The sequence below is a fragment of the Lathyrus oleraceus genome, chromosome 1, assembly GCF_024323335.1.
Source record: "Lathyrus oleraceus cultivar Zhongwan6 chromosome 1, CAAS_Psat_ZW6_1.0, whole genome shotgun sequence".
Lineage (NCBI taxonomy): Eukaryota > Viridiplantae > Streptophyta > Magnoliopsida > Fabales > Fabaceae > Lathyrus > Lathyrus oleraceus.
Genome location: NC_066579.1, coordinates 333,690,281 through 333,711,162, shown reverse-complemented (window position 1 = coordinate 333,711,162; position 20,882 = coordinate 333,690,281). Strand labels below are relative to the sequence as shown.

At 34.7% G+C, this 20,882-nt stretch overlaps 1 protein-coding gene and 1 non-coding gene across 2 annotated transcripts; one reads left to right on the top strand and one right to left on the bottom strand.

Moving 5' to 3' along the window:
* Positions 1-4,321: 4,321 nt before the first annotated feature.
* Positions 4,322-4,428, bottom strand: LOC127116531 (small nucleolar RNA R71). Its single transcript, XR_007801360.1, has one exon. It is a non-coding gene; the product is annotated as a small nucleolar RNA R71 (small nucleolar RNA).
* A 14,138-nt stretch (positions 4,429-18,566) lies between these two features.
* Positions 18,567-20,466, top strand: LOC127134390 (homeobox-leucine zipper protein HOX11). The gene is made up of 4 exons (XM_051061799.1): positions 18,567-18,938; positions 19,097-19,458; positions 19,754-19,833; positions 19,913-20,466. Exons 1-4 carry the CDS (start codon positions 18,698-18,700, stop codon positions 20,256-20,258), a joined length of 1,029 nt encoding a protein of 342 aa, XP_050917756.1. The 5' UTR covers positions 18,567-18,697; the 3' UTR covers positions 20,259-20,466.
* Positions 20,467-20,882: the final 416 nt, after the last annotated feature.

Here is a 20,882-nt window from a genome sequence, read left to right as displayed (position 1 = left end):
TATTTTTATTTTATGAAAAGACATTTAATTCCAGTTTATGTAACAACCATGATGATAGATGAAAGGTTACATGCTTCAAATCTCATCACCAATATTTATTTTTTCGTTACAAAAAGGGCTTATTCATATACTCTTATAAATATATTAAAATTAAAATACCTATCACCATAGTTAGTATATGAAACCACTATGAACAATACTGATATTTTATCATGGTTTTTCTTACCAACCCTGGTGATAAGTTTTACACACTCACATACGGACGCACGCGTGCACGCATACACATACACACACACGCACGCACAGACACACACAGATACACACACGCACACATACGCTCACGCACACACGCATATACAGACGCATGCACACACATACACACACACACACCACACACATATACGCACGCACACACACACACACACATATACGCACGCACACACACACACACACACAATAAACACACGCACGCCGTGCGCTGACCCACACCCACGCACACACATGCATACGTACGTACACACACACACACACCACACACACAGACGCACGTGTACACATGCATACACACACACATGCACACACACACACATATGCACAGACACAGGCCCGCACACACACACACACACACACACACACACACACACACACATATATATATATATATATGTATATATATATATATATATATATATATATTATATATATATATATATATATATATATATATATATCAGCGAATTTACCAAGCTTCAGCAAAGAATAACCGTGTCACTCAAAACCCCAAATCGTAACATTTCTCTCTTTTACGTCCAGTGAACTTGTCTCTCTTCTTCTTCCACATAACTCATCTATCTTCTTCTTTATACTAAAAGGTAATCAAGTTTAACACTGTTTCTTCTTTATCTTTCTTCTTCTAAAAATTAATCATGTTATTCATACATTTTATTCCATTTTCCTTTGTATAGATTCTAATATTCATACCTTTTGAAGAACTTTCAAGGTACATCATTCCTTCGTACGCTTTCTTCCATTTCAGTTTCACATAACTTTCGTGTTTTTTGGTTTGTCTCTACTTGGATTTCTGCTTTTTGAAATGGTCAATTCGTGTTTAACATATCAAAAGTCCATATAAATGGGAAAGTAGTTACCATATATGTACCAAGTATGACTATGTTCTTCGTAAAAAAAATTTCCGAACTTTCCATTTTCTCGTTTATGGATCAAGGAAAGATGTTACACAAAACTCTTTTCTGTTTCTTCATCTTCACACTTCAGGTACGTGCACGAGAATTTTCTATATTTTATTTTGTTGTTGATTTCCTTTTTGTTGTTAAATATTGTATGTTGTTTAAGCTTTATTGTTGTTGATATTAGTTGCGTGTTGTTTATGATTTAGTTTTTGTTGATATATGTTTTATGTTGTTTAAACTATGTTGTTGTTTATAAAAAATTTATATCGTTGATGATTTAGTTTTTGTTGATATATGTTTTACGTTCTTTAAAGTATGCTATTGTTGATAAAAGTTATATGTTGTTGATGATTTATTTTTTATTGTTGTATGTTGTATTTTGTTTAAGGTGTGTTGTTGTTGATAAGAGTTGGATGTTGTTGATGATTTAGTTTTTATTGATATATGTTGTTGTTGATAAAAGTTGTATGTTGTTGATAAAAGTTGTATGTTGTTGATGAACGTTGATGTTGTTGATGATGATTTATATATTTTATGTTGTTGATTTTTAAGAACATACCTTGTATATTGCATCTTTCACTACGTTAAACCAACATTTTTATTAGATGAGTTTATTATTTCATATGTGGTTTGAGTGTTTTACCAACTTGTCACTAACTAAATAACCTTTCTATTGGAATTATAAATTTCTAATATAAAAAATTAAGTTATTTCAGAAAACAACTTACATTGAACAAGGTTTTTCAAGTTTCTTCTTTTCATTCTATGTAACTTTCTCCCTATTTGAGAATTAGAATTTGGTTTAATGCTTATATCTCTTCAATTAACACTTCATTCTTTACTAGTTAAATGAACTAGTAGAGAATAAAGTGTTGGTTGAAGAGTTAAAAACATTGAACCTAATTCTAACACTTAAATAGGTGAGTGAGATACATAGAACGAAAGGAAAAAAATCTAGGAAAACATTAATCATTTTAATTTGTTATTCTAATATTACTTAATTTGTCAAATTATTAAGTTATATATCACATTGAAATGTTATATGTTAGTGAATAGTTGATGAAATAAGAATTTCGCATATGTTATAATAAACTCAAAAGAACATATCACCATGGTTGACAGATAAAATCGTAGTGAAAGATTGTTTAAATAGAAAAAATGGTGTTGATGGGTGATAAGTGGTTTTCGTACCGTTTTCACTAGTCATTTTACTTAGCATTCTACTGCTTTTTGTCTGATTTGTTTTTGTTTATCGTTTTTTATGATTTGGTATTGTGTTCTTACTGTTTTCATGGTTTAATAAGTGTTCAAGATGAAAAAGGATCGAAAATGAGCAAAGCGTGGGAAAACGTCAAAAGTCGAAAAATCCTCATACAAAATCCAGAGAGCTACTACGGCCGCCTGTAGCAACTGCTACAGTTTATAGCAGTAGGGCCCTAGGGTTTCCCCACTTTTAAACTCCCCATACAAAAATCATAGGCCTACTATGACCACCTGTAGCAACAACTACGGGTCGTAGCAATTGAGTGACACATCTTCTTTTTTATTCTTTCCTTTTTTAGATTGATTTCACATGTTTTTGGCTTTTGGCATGTTTACATTTATATGTTCTAATGTAATAATCATTGAAAAAGGGATATTTATCTTAGTTTAGGTTTTTATATAAAACTCACAGTTGGTTATGAGTTTAAGAAGTTTAGATAGTTTTTATTTTCCTGAAGTTTCTATGTATTCAAATTTTCTCTGTATTCAAGTCTCCATTGGATCATTGGATAAAAGTTTATCAATTCAGATTTTCTTACTCGTTTTCATTACAATTTCTTGTTTAATTCTATTTTTTACCATGAATTTGGTTATCAATACTATTTTGGTTGTGTTTCCCTCACCATGAGTGAGTAGTTCATTAGGGACTAGGGGTTATGGGGATCATCTTATGATCGTTTGTATGATCTGTCACAAGTCGATTACAAGAGTTATTTATAAAAATTTATTTTAATACTTGAGTTCATGCATTCCATCCCATGTACAAAAGTAAAGTGTTATCACGTACCGACCATAGTCTGAAAGGATATGTGTCAGTACCGGGCTTGGATGAATTTGAGAAAGTTCCAATATTTATAATTAGGCAAAAGTAATAAATCATTGACGAATAATTCGGTTGTGCAAAAGTAGACGAATTATTTGTCATCGATAGGGTAACACGCTGGAGAAAGCAGGTATCACCCATATTTATCTATTTTCTATCAATTGTCTTAAAGCTCTTGTAATACAAGTGAATCGGATCGCATAAATGAGTTAGAGTGAGAAACATACCCCTAAGTCATGTTTGTCTCCATTTTGATTTAAGTGATTTTTCAATTAAGATGCTTTCCTATAAGTGCTTTTTATTTGAGTTGTTATTACCAAATCTTAAATTATTGATTCCTCTATATATACATCGACAGAATGAAATTCAGTACTTAAACCATTGGTCTCTATGGTTCGATAACTTTTTACTACTTTGCACAACCGTGCACTTGCAGCGTATCAAGTTTTTGGCGTCGTTGTCGGGGACCAATTGCGTTTGATATTGAATTACTATTTCATCACTGTATAGACTAGAGATTTACTTTTTTGTTTATTTTGTTGTATTTATCACTGCTCTTGTATGCGAATAACTTGTTGTGCTTGGAGTTTAGTCGAACCTGCGAATGAAATCGAGCAATTCTTACGTAAGAGACGTTGAAATCTTAGACAACAAGCCATGGCTAATCCAATAATTGACATTAAGCCTCTTAAGGATTATGAGATTCCTACCGAAAAGGAACCACGTTGTATTATTGTGCACCCACCGGTCGCGGCAAATAGTTTTAAATTGAAACCTTCTTTGATCGGTATGGTGCAACAAAACCAATTTTCTGAGTTAACTTTTGAAAACCTGAACCTTCATATTTCTATATATGTTGATAATGGTGGTACTGTTAAGGCTAATGGCGTTGACCAAAATGCCATCTGCCTCCGTTTATTCCCTTTCTCTTCAAAAGATCATATGCGAGTTTGGTTTCAATCCTTGCCTGCCAAATCGATTACTTCCTGGACTCAGTTGAAAGCGGCATTTCTTGCGTCGTACTTTCCACCAAGAAAAAACAGTCAAAGTTAGGAATGAGATTAATAATTTTAGACAAAAAGAAAGGGAATCATTTTTTGATGCGTCAGGGCATTATAAGGATTTGTTAAGGCTTTTCCCTTTTCATGGGCTTGAGAAATGGATGATTATCCATACCTTTTATAATGATCTCCTTTACTCCACAAGGATGACATTATATGTAGCTTCTAACGGAGCCCTCATAAATAGTCCTCAATACGTATCCTATAACTTGATAGAAGAGATGACCAAAAATCACCACTCAAGGGAAAGCGTGCGACAAGTTACCGCTAAGTCTATCCCTAAGACTGGTGTTCTTTATGAGGTTAATGTTTTTGACCATATGAATGCAAAGGTGTAATACCTTTACCAAAATATAGATAGTTTTAGCATCACACCTTTCACACATGTTATTGCTACCCATGTTGCTTCTGTTGCCCCATCCATTCTCTACTGTGAGATATGCGATGTTAATGGGCACATTGATAGAGATTTCATAATGATCCTCGATGAAGGATCTACCTAAGAAAATGCCAATTTTATGAACAATAGCCAGAAGAATAATCTATATTCTAACACCTATAGCCCAGGATGGAGAGACCACCCTAATTTCTCTTATAGGAATAACAACCCTTAGCAAACTATAGGACTACCAGGTTTTCAAAAAGCTATGCCAACTGAGCCTAAGAAATCCAACTTAGAACTTTTGATGGAAAACTTCGTGATGATGCAAACCCATCAAAATAATGAATTTAGAAATTAAAACATCCTCACCAATGAAGCACTTAGGCAATTGACCACTAAGATTGAAAGTGTTGCCACCCATAACAAAATGTTGGATACTCAAATCTCCCAAGTGTCTCGGCAACAAACTTCTTCCTCCGTCTCTTTTGGGTCATTTCTTGGGCAACCCAAACAAAATTCCAAGGGACATTTGAATGTTGTGACAACTCGTAGTGGTAAGCAAGTGGGTAGTTCTAGTGAAAGAGAAGAAGAGGTGGAAAAGAGTGTTCCAACATCACCTGAAAATGAGGTTGTTGACGAGGTTGAGAAGGAATAACCCTATGTTGCTTCTCCTTGTTGCAAACCTATTGTCCCTTTCCCTCAAATGCTTGTAAAGGCCATAATGGAAGCCCATTTTAAAAAGTTTGTAGAACTTCTTAAAAAGATCCACCTTAATGTGCCTTTCACCGAGGCACTAACTAAATGCCCTCTTATGATAAGTTCTTAAAAGAGATTATTTCCAGTAAAAGGAAGCTAGAGGACCATGAAATTATGGCTATAACCCTTTATAGTAGTGTTTTGATTCAAAGTATGGTGATCCCTAAGCTTAAATATCTGGGGAGTTTCTCTATCCCTTGCCAAATAGGAACCATAGACTTTGAGAGAGCACTTTTTGATCTAGGGTTAGCGTTAACTTCATGCCTTTGTCTTTGTGTAAGAAATTAGTCATGGGTAAGATGAAACTGACTAATGTGTCTATGAAAATTGCAAATAGATCGATTAAGTACCCCATAGGTGTGTTGGATAATATTTTAGTCACATTTGGAGAGTGCTATGTGCATATATACTTTGTCATAATGGACATCGATGAGGATTGCCAAATCCATATAATCTTAGGTAAGCCATTCTTAGCCAAGACGGGGGCCATCATCGATGTCAAGGGAGGGAATTTGACTTTTGAGGTAGGAGAGGAGAAGGTTAAGTTTATTCTATAAAAACTTTTGAAAAACACTTCACCGAGGGATTCTTGTTTTTTGGTGGATTTGATCACCGGTTATGTTCGAGAGAGCGCATCAAAGCCTCCTCCGACCAATAAGTTGGAAGTTTGATGGCGCCGAAGTTGAGAAAGATAACACCAAAGATAAGGTTTGTGGATGAGTTCTATACAAGAGTCCCATTCCCACTAACCAAGGTTTTGAAGTGCCTGTTATGAAAGGTGATCAACCTAAAAACCATAGACCCCGTATAGGATTTGAATAATAGTAAGTCTAAGGAGAAGAAAGGAGTGAAAGAGAAAGTCCATGAAAAACCAAACCAAAAATACGAGTCTCTACATAGAAGCAGGAAAAAGGAAGAGGGATGCACGACATGGATGACTAGGGTTAGTTGGGCCCCGACAATATCTAAGGGAGATGCTATAGACTCTAGCTTGAAGGAATCACCCTTCTGAGTTTGAGGGTGTAAGTGGTTGATCTAGATGACCTTAAGAAAAGCGCTACTTAGGAGGCAAACCACGCTTTTTGCACTAATTTATTTTCTTGTTGTTTTATTTTTCTTTTAGTTAATAAAAAGATCACAAAGACGAAACGAAACAAGCTTTCAATGTTGAAATTTTTGAGAGAAATCAATAAAAGAACTGTGCCCAAAAGGATCCAACTAAAAGACAAAACACAAAATTGCCCGTACAAAAACCAGGGGCTTTCTACGGGTGGCCATAGTGGGTCTTATAGGCCGTAGCAGCCTATATCCCAAAAAAAACCAGGGGCTTGCTACGGGTGGGCGTAGTAGGCACTATGGGTCGTAGCAAGGCCAGCAGACCAAAATTCATTTTTTTTTCAAACTTTTCAAATTTTCTTGGCTCCCATACACCTCTCTCTTACCCAATTATCACCAATTACTCATCTTTAAAGCCCCAAAATCTGAGTTTTAATCCCCATTATCTTAAATCATTCTCTCTCCAAACCTATCTTCATTCTCCCACTTTCTTCCTTAATTTTTTGAAAATCTCCATTGTCACCCAACAAAAGCTCTCACCTTTAACCACTTCCCAACCCAAAATCCTAAACCACCTTCTCAAAACCTTAATCAACCATCACCCTAATCATACTTTCGGGCACAAAAATTCCAAAACTCTCACTTTGAATTTTCGACTTCAACCAACAATGACACCCAAGATGAGTGATAAAGGTAACCAAGTCGCATAATTATCAATGCCTCGGAAGAGAGGAAGCCATATATCCTCCAACCCTCATAACATTGTCTTCAAGGATACCAATCAAGTTAAACGGTACTCCACTCTAATTAAGCGGAAAATCACGCCATCAAGGTACATGTGTGAAAACACTATCTCTTCCCTTGGTCTTAAACTAAACTATATAGAATGTTCCACTCTATAGGGTTGCTTGGTTTTATGCAAATGGATGCACCAACCTATGAGTGCATCACCCTTGAATTTTTAAGTACCTTGATTTCAAATTGCAAAAGAAGTGGATTGACGACATGGGGTACTATTATGGTATTATCAAGTTCTATATCTTTAACCAAAACCAAGAGTTAAATGTAGAAGAGTTGGGACACACTCTCCAATTTCCTATCTATGGGCCAAGAGATGTAACAAAATATTTTGATGTTAAGAGCTTTTTGCATGCTATTTCCATTGACCTCTTTTATACCGTCGCAAGGGCGAAAGCCTCCACCATCCAAAATTTGTGCTCATGGTATGCCCAAATGGAGATTTTCTTTTTGTTTTGCATAACTAATAATGGTATTCCTAATGTCGGAGCCTTTGCGGCCAACTACTCGGTAAAGGTTGCTCATGCAGCCACCAAAGATATTTCAGTGGGGGTATGATTACCCAAATTACAGAGCACCTTGGGTTTGAGTTTAACTTGGCCGAGGACTATATTATTGAGGGAAGTAATAAGGTTGATATATATTCCCTTGTGCATCAAGGTATGATTTTTATGGACGGTAACACTTGCACGATGATGATCCGTAACAAGGTTATTCTTGACTTTCCAAGCCCTAGAAAGGTTAGTATTGATATTGTTAATAATTGGCTCTACCAAGCGGGCGTACCCTCCCTGGGTAACTCATCCGAGGAAGGGGGCGAGCCTGATTTTACTAACAATGCTGCATGTACCGCAATGGAAGAGAACATTGATCCCCCACCCACACTTCCTACCCAAAATGAAGCCAAATCTTCAAATAAAAATCAAGATAGGTGGGAGTTGGTTCAGCATGAAATTCATGGCATGAAGATTGAGCAAACAGGGTGAGGAGTAGTCTTTGATAATATACAAGTGATGTTGCAACAACTCATGTTGCGCTTCCAACCTCTCGATTGAGGCTCTTGTGAGTTCACTCCCTCTTGCTTGCACTAAAACATTGAGGATAATGTTTGGTTCAAGTTTGGCGGTATAGTTATTTACTTTTCTTTTCTTATGTGTCTAAACAAAAGTTCCCGACCGATCGTGTGCTTATGACGATAAAAAATAATCCCAATTGCCTTAATTTTAATGTCCGATTGAAAGGGGAGGGAAAAAAGAGACTTAAGCATAAAGAATATTTAGAGAGGTGTTTAAAAGGGAGAATTTAGTAATGTGGTCTTACTGTGGCTAGTGTTCTTGTGAATACCTTCGGTGTCAAGTGATTACCGAGAGAACTAGCCTTTAGCCAATTAGAATGAAAACTTACGTATGAGTACCTATAGATTCATTTTCGTATGCTTTTTCATGTAGTGAACCTCTTGATTCAAAAATTTGCATAAGCAAACTTTGTTGCTTGAGGACAAACAACACTCTAAGTTTGGGGGAGTTTGATAAGTGGTTTTTATACTATTTTTATTAGTCACTTTTACTTAGTATTCTACTGCTTTTTGTCTGATTTGTTTCGATTTATCATATTTTATGCTTTGGAGTTATATTTTTACTTTTTTCAGGGTTTAATAAGCATTCAAGGTGAAAAAGGATTGAAAATGATCAAAGTGTGGAAAAATGTCAAAAGTCGAAAAATCCTCATACAAAATCTAGAGGGTTGCTACGGCCGCCCGTAATAGCTTCTACGAGCCGTAGCAGCAAGGCCCTAGGGTTTCCCCACTTTTGAACTATCCATACAAAAAGTAGACGCCTGTTACGACCACCCGTAGTAACTGCTACGAGTCGTAGTAGGTGGGCGAAACATCTTCTGATTCTTTCCTTTTTAGACTGATTTCACATGTTTTTGGATTTTGGCATGTTTAGATTGATATATTTTGATGTAATGACCATTAAACAAAGGCATATTCATCCCAGTTTAGTTTTTTCTATAAAACTCACAATTGGTTGTGAGTTTAGGAAGGTTAGATAGTTTTTATTTTCCTAAAGTTTCTACGTATTCGACTTTTCTCTGTACTCAAGTCTTCATTGGAGCATTGGATTAAAGCTTATCAATTCAGGTTTTATTATTTATTTTCATTACAATTTCTTGTTTAGTTCAATTGTTTACCAAGAATCCGGTTATGAATATTGTTTTGGTTATGTTTTCCCTCACCATGAATGAGTAGTCCATTAGAGACTATGGGTTATGGGGATCATGTTATGACCGTTTGTATGATTCATCTCAAGTCGATTACAAGAGTTCTTTGTTCAAATTTATTTTAATACCTGAGTTCATGCATTCCAACTCTTTTACAAAATTAAAGTGTTTTCTAGTATCGATCGTAGTCTGAAATGATATGTGTCGGTACCAAAGCACATATTTTTAAACAAACAAGTCCAATTCAGTGAAAGTGCTTGGATGAATTTGAGAAAGTTCCAGTTTTTTTAGCTAAGCAAAAGTAATGAATCCTTGACAAATAATTAGGTCGTGCGAAAGCACACAAATTATTCATCATCGATAGGGTAACACATTGGCGAAAGTAGATATTATCCATATTTATCTATTTTGTATAAATTATGCTGAAACTCTTGTAATAAAGGTGACTTGGATCATATGAATGTGTTAGTGTGAGAACCATAAACCTAAATCATGTTTATATCCATTGTGATTTAAGTGATTTGTTAATATTTTCTTATAAGTGATTTTTATTTAAGCTATTTTTACCAAATCTTAAATCATCGACTCCTCTAGATATAAACTGATAGAAGGAAATTGAATACTTAAACCATTGGTCTTTGTGGTTTGATAAATCTTTACTACTTCGTACAGTCTTGCACTTGCGACGTTTCACTGGGTATTGAATCCAAGACCTTTAAAGTTTCCACTACGTTTATTTAAAACAATTGTGGTTATAGGTGGCGCGCTTTCCAATTTTCTACCACATGCATGGATCATGGTTGTAAATAACCAACATACAATCACACCCTACCTAAAAACGATTTTTTAATTGTTATTATAGGTCTTTCTCAACCATGATTATAGGTGTTTTTCATAGTAGTGAGAAGAAGAAGTTTCTTCAATACTCAAACGAAGAAGAGGAGGAGAGACATCAACCTCGGGTGAAAATATGAAAGAATCCTCTTCCAGCAAAGAAGAGAAACATGCTTAAAGACATCTTACAAGGAAGATACTACTAAGGTAACTAAACACTCTTATGAACAATTGTTTAGAAAGAGTGCCTAGTTAGTGAAAGATAATGACAAGCTCAGGGAATGCAAATCAGCTCTTAAGGAATCATTAAAGTCTCTTAAAGAAGCTAATAAATCTTTCAAAATGGAAATAACTAATATTATACACTCAATAGGAGAATTTAAAAGGTGTGACTCCCTTGCAAAAGAAGTAACTAGGCTTCGTAAATGTTAAAAAAGTTTACCTAGGGGAAAGAGAAGCTTGACCTGATCTTATCAAGTCAAAATCCATCCTTAAATAGAAATAGAGTAGGATTTAAAAAGGATATAAAACATAGGAAAGGTATAAATCATAAGGACAAGAAGTGTCCGGTTTATAAGTGCACACATTGTAAAAGAATAGGCCACTTAGAACATTTTTGTTTTGATAAATTAAAAAGATCTAAAGGTAACAACCTTAGATCTTCAGGAACTAATGAACCTAGGTCTAATAAGATATTGGCAGCAAAAGTGAAACCTTAGTGTTTTGCAAGTATGCTTTTCAACTCAGGAATTTCACGATTATTAATAAGTTGTGAAAATAAATGGTATAATTTTAAAGTATATAATATTTATGATGTTCCTAATCCAAGGTTAAATGATTATGGTAATTATCAACCAATATGATCAAATCAGATTGTTTGAGAATATCTCAAAGTTTATGATCCTTAGTGATTAGTTAAATGAACATGTATGTAATGTACTTGCTCATTTTGTTGTTTATGCCAACTCTCGCATCCAAAGATGTGTAGAGAAGGATACACCATGGTATATTTTGTGTCTTCCCCGTGTAGGGAAGTATTTATCAAGATTTTTTGATAAAATATACATTATTTTAAGGTAAAAATAATCAAATAATTTTAATTAAACCCTTAAATAATGAATTTATTTTTTCTTCTCATCTCAATATGTTATTTTCCTAACTCAAAAGATGAGTATTCTAGTATTTTTTAGCAAAAAGGTGCAAATAATGACAAATGGGGGTGTTGAAAAGTCAGAAATCAACATAAGACCCAACATGAACCAAGGAAGCTAAACCACATAGGCCCAATCGGTTAGCGCAACCAATAAGAAGATCTTTGCACGCTGAATCAGCATAAAATCTGGAAAAATCTAGAAATTTAATCAATTAGACCTGTTAGATAATCGATCAGCTCACTCAATCAAGAAATATTGTGATTTAATATTCAATCAACACAGTCTGCTATAAATACTTTCCAAAAATATATGATCAAATCCTTAAGTTTCACGCTATAAATAGGTATGTTCCTTCATTCTCTTGTATTGCATACTTTTGTTTTCAAAACTGCGAGTGTTAGATTGTTCTTACAAAATCATTATAAACCTTAAAAGGCTAAGCCTTTCCAGCCCCTTCTCTAACTTCTTCACTACCAAACAATAAGAAATAAGATTCTTTCAATTTTTTTCCAACTGGTCTCTTATAAGAATCCACACCCTAGATCCACAAGACTTCAAAGAATGCAAATTCTTCAAGACCTTTGAAGAAATCAACCTATCCATTTTTCTCTGTATGCCTACAAAAAGGATATATCCATCCTTGGTAATTATGTTCTTCAAAAACCTTCATATCATTTATGGAATACTTAGAAGTGAAGTAAAGAGGCACATGATAACTCTTTCAGTGGAAGATTTTGGAGAGATGCTAGGACTTCCTCATGAAGATGCAATCCTCGAAGCCTGAGATAAAGTGAACAAATACAACTTTGTCACTATTGCATTCTCTATCATGAGGGGACCATTATCATCGATACCCCATCACTTCACTACTGGATACATCCATCCTGAGAGTGATATGACTCATTATGTGATTAATCACATACTTTTTCGAAGGAGAAGTAATTTCGGCCTCATAACCCAACCTGATATGGAAACAATATGGTTAATAGAAAACAAAGTCAAGGTAAACTGAGCATAACAAGTAATATATTACATGATGGAAAAAAAGAAAGAAGAATAATTCCTTCCATATGGGAGTCTAGTCACCAAAACTTTGGAAGAGGCAGGATACAACTTTGGAGATGAAGAGTTTAAGGAGAGACAACTATAGTTGGAAAATCTATCTTACCATTGATGAAGTTTGAAATCATAAATGGAAGGATAACTAAAAATCCCCCATCAAATGAGAAGAAAATAAAAGCCAAGAGTCAATAAGTACCAATAGAATTGGACAACCCTGACAACTTCATGCCTTAACTACCCACAATCAAGGATATATTCAAAATCATAAGTGGGAAGATAGATGTAGTCAATGACAAGATAGACTTCATAGTTCGACACTTCATTCCAGACCAAAGTCAACTACCATATGTCTTATTTTTCTATGATGATCTTAATGAAGAATAATCTCACCAATTTGTTTAGATTTCTTACTATTTCCTACTTTTCACATTTTCAATTAAGCAAATTAAATTCTTGTAATTTTCAATTTCATAAATTTCCTTACGTATTAGAATTCTTGTAAATAATATGAGTAATGTTTTCCTTCTTTATGTGATCTTAAATAACCCATGTTTGCATATTTATTTTTTGCAATGCATCTTTACCCATTTTTTGGTTTTGACAAAGGGAGAGAAGTATACTCTCAGGGGGGAATGTGAAACCTTATTTTGCCGATGATATGCCTTTAACAAGGACAACATATTTTGTTGAAGTTTTGATAATAATAACTAAGATGATGACTCCAATGTCTTAATTTAAGAATAAGTGATTGAGTGGATAAAGATGCAAACCTAAGAATTAAGGATTGATAGACTTGACTATCTGATGATGGAAATCTAAATGATATTTAAGCTCAAGCTTCATCTCAAGTGAATTCAAGCAAGTGTCTACGAAAGAAAGCATATGACAAATTCTTGAAATACAAGGAAGCCCTACCTTAGTCTGAGTGAATATTGTAAAGAAAAAGGGAACTCTCGTAAAAGTGCATGGATAAAACACACACACACACACTAAAACTTATTTCCAAACTATTTTTTCTCAAGAAAATTTATAAAATGCCTTGAATTTATGTCAGATGAATTAAGAGCAGTGAGAATTGCTATGGGCAAAGTTTTTTCTTTTCTAATTGATTAGAGCACTTGTCTAATCGATTAGATTAGTTCAAAATTAAGATTTAAGCGATTATGACAATGCCTTAAATAGGTATAACATCTAGATGTCTTTTCTTTCCTTTTTGGATTGGTAATCGATTACCATTGAAGTTTATAACTGATTAGCATTAGGTTATAACAGATTAGATCATCTTAAAAAGCATTAAATTAAATTTCCTTTTTGAGCCAACTTATAACCTATAAATATAGGTCCCTTCTCCCATTTCATTTCATCCATAATCGTTTTTTGACACTTATCACTCTCTCTCTCTCTCTAAAAATTTATTTTACTTTCTCTCAGTAATGTTTTAACCGAAGTGCTTATATGAGAAAGTCCTTTTGTAAGGGAGGATATTTTGTAATTTTAGAAGGGTAGAATTGTAAATTCACCAAGGGAATCTTCCGTATACACCTTGGTTAAATATTATCCATTTAAGGATTATTTGTTTGGGTTACAAGCTAAACCCGTAAAAGCTTTCAGTTTTAGGATTGTGTGATAAAACCCCTATTTAGGTTCAAGCTCAGCTCGTGAATAAAAGCTTAATAGGTTCGAGATTAGCCAATGGTAAAATATCATAGATTCTTCTAAGTATAAGAGATATTACACGTTAGAATACTATTACAATCCTCTAGATAAACTATGTTTGTAAAACAAGGTTTCACTAGGCGAAACGAACTTAAATCGTAGCTGACACCCCTCGTCTTAAGAACTATACACTCCAAGAGCGTAGGCGGTGGATACCTAGAGACGTCCATTCTGAATTATACTAAGACCCGAGGCAGGGACAAGAACTCGACCCTTGGTCAGGGACGATTCCTAGTGATGTTGAAGACGCGCACTAACTCTCCTCGACCAAGACAAATAACAACTAAACTTAGTAGTTACTCTAACACACGTCAATCGAGATCACCAACTTCAACGAAGAAACCTAATCTCACGAGAGAGATGAGTAACATACAACTCCAAGGATCAGCCAACTCCTCCTTAAGATGAACTAAAAGAAGATAATACTAGTGGTGCAAACCCTTACTTACTGAAACAATTAAATTCATCCACATAAGGGGAAATAACCATATGTTATCCAAAAGTTGGGAAACCCAACCAAGAATGACTAAGGTATAATGTAGAAAGATCGTGATGGAAATTAAATAAATCATGTCATACACGAAGAGATCATTAAATGAAAAAGGTAAACATATAATATCAATGTTCAAGTAGGTAGCGAGGAAGCATAAGGGCATAACACCCTACTGGAATTACACTAAAAACAAAAGATAAAAAGTCAATATTCTTCACCTTGAGACGTATAAATGAGGTCTTCCTCCAAGGCCCCATCCAAAACAACCTTGAATGGGTTGAGTAATGATTGGGGAATGGATAAATCCAGATGAAAGGCATCCACCTAGTTTTTTGCTTGGTCAAAGGATCCATACATCCTATGAAGAGTTCATGGAGGGACTCATTGACCTCCTTCCTCAGCCCAGCCACCCAATTATTATAGGTCTCATGATCCTTAGCTTGAGATTCCTTCTCATATTGAAGGGGTCTCAAAGCCTCGTCAACACATGATTGCATCTCCACTGCAGTACTAGTTGTATCCAGTCGATACTTTTTCTTTGTCTTTAGGAAGGATTCGAGCTTAGAGATCCTAGTAGCTAAAGAGGAAGGGGGGCCATGAATTTTTTCCTCCTCCTAAAGAGACTTCACACGACTAGATTTTTCCAAAAAAAGTTGAAATTTCTTGCTAAATTTTAGACCTTTTATGTTCCATATCTTTGCACTCCCCTTTCCAGGTGTCACTTTCTTTATAACGATTACACATGGCAAAGACCTTCCCATGGCTAAGAGAAACTAGAGAAAAAAGTGGCTTCAGAAAAAAAACTTTATCTTCTCTGCTTTAGGAAGATTATGAAGGTAGGAAAGATCCTCCACAAACATCGTAGCAGTAACCTCCTAGGGAGTGCGGTGAATCCAAGCAAGTAAAATAGCTGAAAGTTTGAGGATAGAAGTGGCCGACCCTGAAGCGACACACTAGGTCAGCCGGGTCCATTTATTCGAATATTTATCCAAGATAAGACTTTGATCTTGGTCCCTATGAATTTTTATATTGGTAGTAGGAGGTCGAGCATGTTCCTCAGCAATCACAACAACATCCCCAAAAGAAGGTTGGACAAGGCCAGGAGCAACTGGGGAAACTCTGACAATAACAAGCACGATAGGATTGACAGGAGAAAGAGTGAGGACTTGGGTCAAAGGAGAGATATTGAGACCTAAAGCCTTAATCTCTTTAGAAATAACATAAACCTTTTCCATGAAATCCATTTTATCTACGTAGACCAAACACCCATGTCAAAAAAACACAATAAGGGGATGTCTTTATACTCACCAAAAATCTCCTTCCTCTCCAAACTACTGCCATAGGCCATAATAGCATGGGTATCAATGGATTGCTTCCTCTACAGAGGACCTCTATAGGGCCAAAACTCTTTTCAAAGCTAAGATTCCAATACAAAGTCTCTAGATCTTTCGTCATCATAATCTCATCAAGTGTAAGAGAATTTAGAGGGACGGAGTACATATGAGGCTCACGATGGAAATAGACCTAAGTTCAATATTTTTGAAATCTTCTAGATAAAGAACGAGAAGACCCAGTAGGAACACGATAGAGCATCGAATGGGCTTCTAGAGTACAAAGCCTCACCAACACGAAGCACCTTCAAAAATCATCTGGCTTTCATAAAAATACAAAATATGGGAGCTTTTTGGAATATCACGATAAGTCCTTTATATCAGACATTATACCTAGTGGTGTGAATTACAACAAAGTGATGGAAAAACAGTTGGCATGAAGGTTTATGATACTGATACTCAGTCTAGAATTGGAAGACTCTTAAATATGCCAATGCACCAGGGTGGATCTGCGAGGGGGAAACCTTCAAAAACTTTAAGGTTTCCACTTCAAACTCGGATAAAGGAAACTACAAATTTATCCAAGTGAACAAACATTTATAGAAAGGTATATAACACTCCTCGAAGCTGCTACATATCCTTTTTTCAGATTCCATAGGGAGAACCGATAGTCATAGGGACGACCGACTTCGATGTTAGCCGCACACACAATCATAAGATCATTTGAAGTAGAAGGGGTTTCCAATATCTAGGAATCTATCCAGATATATTTATTTGCACCATCCGACTCCATTAGCTTGGTACCCTTTAGAGGTATCGCATCATCCCAGAAGGTCTCGAAGGGTTTGAGCTAGTTAATACCTTCAGGCCGAGTTCTACGCGTCCTATGATCTTTTATCTCAACATCACTTGGGTCCTGACCATAAATAGTGTGGTAAATCTTAATAAAATTTAGGGCATTCTCTTTATTCAAAGCAACATCCTCCATCTCTCGGGTAATAAACACATGAGAGTCTAAATCTCCTATATTTACGGATGGAACATGCACTGAGCTAACAACGTGGTGATTTTCCTATCGTCATAAAAAAGAAGAGTGTCAAAGGAAGAATTGTTAAAGGGAGAATCTCTATCAAGAGAACCCCTGAGAAACCCCTCTAACCCAGAATCATCAAATACGAATGATTGTTAACTAGCCGGTGAAATATGTACTGGAAGACATCTCTACCCTAAATAATGGTAAAAATTACTACTCCCATAATCGTTAGACAAATTTATTAGGTGGTCATTTATATTAAATATGATAAAGTAAAATGTTAGGAACCGTGAAATAAGCTCAAAGTAAGAAGGGTACCTGGTGGAGAAGAATCTGACGAAGAAGGTAAAGGTTGGATACAAAATAAAAAGCTTTGTTATGGGAATGGCAAACACTCAAAGAAATACTTTTGAGAAGGAAGAAAATTAACCTTGTAATAGAAGTTAACTCTTAGGAATGACAAAAGTTCTGCCAAAAAACTTAGAGACCTTTATATAGAGGAGAGCAAACAATGGACTAGATTGATAGGAAACAAAGAGGTCATAATGAATTGTCAATTTTTGTCTTGGAAATATAAATGAACTCAAGTGCACTTGAATGCCCTAGGAGAAACACCATACTCTAACCTGCGAGCCAAATACCACACGTATGAAAAAATGACGAAACGTCTCAATGATATGAAAATATTTAATGCACTTGCTCTTCAATACTTTTGTAACATTTCCACGACCTTTCTACTTCTGTCTATGGTCGAACATAATCTCCAGGGGCCGACCATGACTTTGAAAGACTTCATGGCTAATATATGCCTTGAAAGCCTTTGGGATATTGTTATGGGTCAGCCAAAGGCTCTGTATAAGGGCCCAACTACACATGGCTCATCAAGATTATCCAACGTATATAATCACCACATATGAGATTTAAGGTACACTTTCTGATATCCACTTCTCAATGTACTCACCTTGAACTTTGTAACTGACTTTAGCGTTAAAGTGCTAACCTTATAGGTTCACCCACGCATTCGTGTCGGATATCAGAGTTATCGATTTTAGAGTCTTGTATCATCAATCGACACTAATTATGGTTCAAGCACGTGTGTGTGTGTATATATATATATATATATATATATATATATATATATATATATATATATATATATATATATATATATATATATATATATATATATATATAAAGAGAAGAAGTATTAGTATAAAAAAATAAATTATTTTACATAATTCAAAATTTTAAATTGAGACTATTATTTAGTAAAAGAAAATAGCCACCAATTATTTTTTTATTAATTTTAATGAAAGTGACCATTTTTTGGTCTTCTATGATCACGTTGGACACTCTCTTTTATGATTATAAAGACTCTTCTCTTTCAACCTTTTCCTCTTCATTAATTAGTCCAAGCTACAAATCCCTTTCCCCACCTACATTCCTCATTCCTTCACTTTCTCTCTCTATCTATATATTGTTATAGTTCCTTCTTCCCTATGCAAAAGTAGAAAAAGAGATCATGGAGCTTGGTTTAACCTTAGGAGACTCTTCAAAGCCTCTGATTGGCTTGATGGAAAAACATCCTCATCAAACTTCTAAAGAACTTGGATTAGGCTTCACCACCACTTTATCAATTGGTCCAAACATCACTACTCAAATAGATCAACTTCAACATGAAGAACAAAACACAAGAACTGAAAATTTGCATCAACTTGATCTTCTTCCTCAACTCTCCTTCCCATGGAATCCTCCTCAAAACGGTAACAACCCACTTCTTAAAAAGTTATCAAAATGTTATCTTTTTCATTTCCTCTTGTTTTTCTCTCATATTTAGTTATAGGGTCACCATGAAATCAATATTTTAAGAAGATGAAATTTTTGAAATAATGATGAGATTTTTGTTTTTTATTGTCAACAGAGTTTGGAGTTTCATCAAGGAGCTTGGAGGTGAACGTAGTTCCTCCGGTGACCGCCGTGGCTGTGGCAGAAGACGAGGCTGTTCTTTCATCATCACCTAACAGTGCAGCATCTTCTTTTCAGATGGATCTCTGTATATACAGTCGAGGAGGAAGCGGCGGCGGTGGTGGGAGTTTGAGTGGCTCCGGAGGTAACAAAAGAGATTTTTCAGACGGTGAAGGTTATGATCAAAGAAATTCTTCAAGAGTTAGCGATGAAGATGATAACAGTGTCCTTGGAAACACAAGAAAGAAACTTAGGCTCTCAAAGGATCAATCTGCTTTTCTTGAAGAAAGCTTCAAAGAACACCACACTCTTAATCCTGTATGTTTATCTTCTCTCATGTGCTCTAAAAAATGATAATTAGTTAATTTTATTTATATTCTACTAATGTTTAAATTAATGAAACACTAATACATATATCAATCACTAAACTAGATAATGGACGAGATAGTAAGAGATCTCTACTCGTAATTTTCTCTGATTCTGTACAGACGAGATATCTGGTTTCACTAGTTAGAAAAACAATATAGTAGATATGACACTTACATGTCACACCAATTTGTTTTTTATTTTATTTTGTTTTTTGGTTTAATATATGGAAACAATTGTGTTGTAGAAACAAAAACTGGCTCTTGCAAAACAACTCAACCTTCGACCTCGTCAAGTAGAAGTCTGGTTCCAAAACAGAAGAGCAAGGTACATATTCTTCTACATTTTTCTCATCATTTTTTTTTAGGATCATGATCATTGATTGATTCATGTGTTGATGATGTAGGACAAAGTTGAAGCAAACAGAAGTAGATTGTGAATATTTAAAGAGATGTTGCGAGACACTAACAGAAGAGAATAGAAGATTACACAAGGAGCTTCAAGAATTAAGAGCTTTGAAAACTTCAAATCCATTCAACATGCAATTACCAGCAACTACTTTAACTATGTGTCCTTCTTGTGAACGTGTTGCGACGAATTCTACAGCGACTTCTTCCGTCACTAATAATACAAGTGCTGCCACTATCAATGCTAGCAACAAAACTAGTGATGATTCAACTTCGAAGGTTGATATTGGATTCCCTTTTGGAAAATCAAAGTTTCAGCCACAGCAACATCTTGAATTGAATTGATTATATATTTTGAAGCTATTGGAAATTGATTTGGTTTTGTATATAGGGAATTTTGTTTGTTTGGGAGTTGATATAGAATTTCTGATAATTGGATTTTTTGTTTTGTTTTGGATTGATTGTGAAATCAGAATGGAATTTTAGACATGTGAAGATAGATATTCAAAATGACAAAGGAAATTAATGATATTGGAGTACTGATTTTTGTGAATCTCTCTACCCATTGTACTAAATTTAAATCTTTGAGAAACACGTTCTCAAGATTGGGAACGTACAATGAAGACTCTTAGAGATGAAATTTGTCATGCATACCTATCATAGTCAGAAAATTTTATTTTTCTATAAATTTTAAGAATTAAAAAATAATTATTTGTGGTTTTAAATTTGTTAATAATATTCTTTTTGTACGTATAAGAAATGATAATTTGCTGACAATAATAATTTTTTAATAATAGATATAATTTTTTAAATTAACCTTCTTAAGAAAAGATATTTAATTAATGTTTCATACAATATTAAATAATATAGTTTTTTTAAAGAATAGATAACTTAACTAGGAGTATGTCTTACTAGTACATTTAAAAAATGTTTCAAAATTGTGTATTCAAATTCTTAAAAATTGAATTA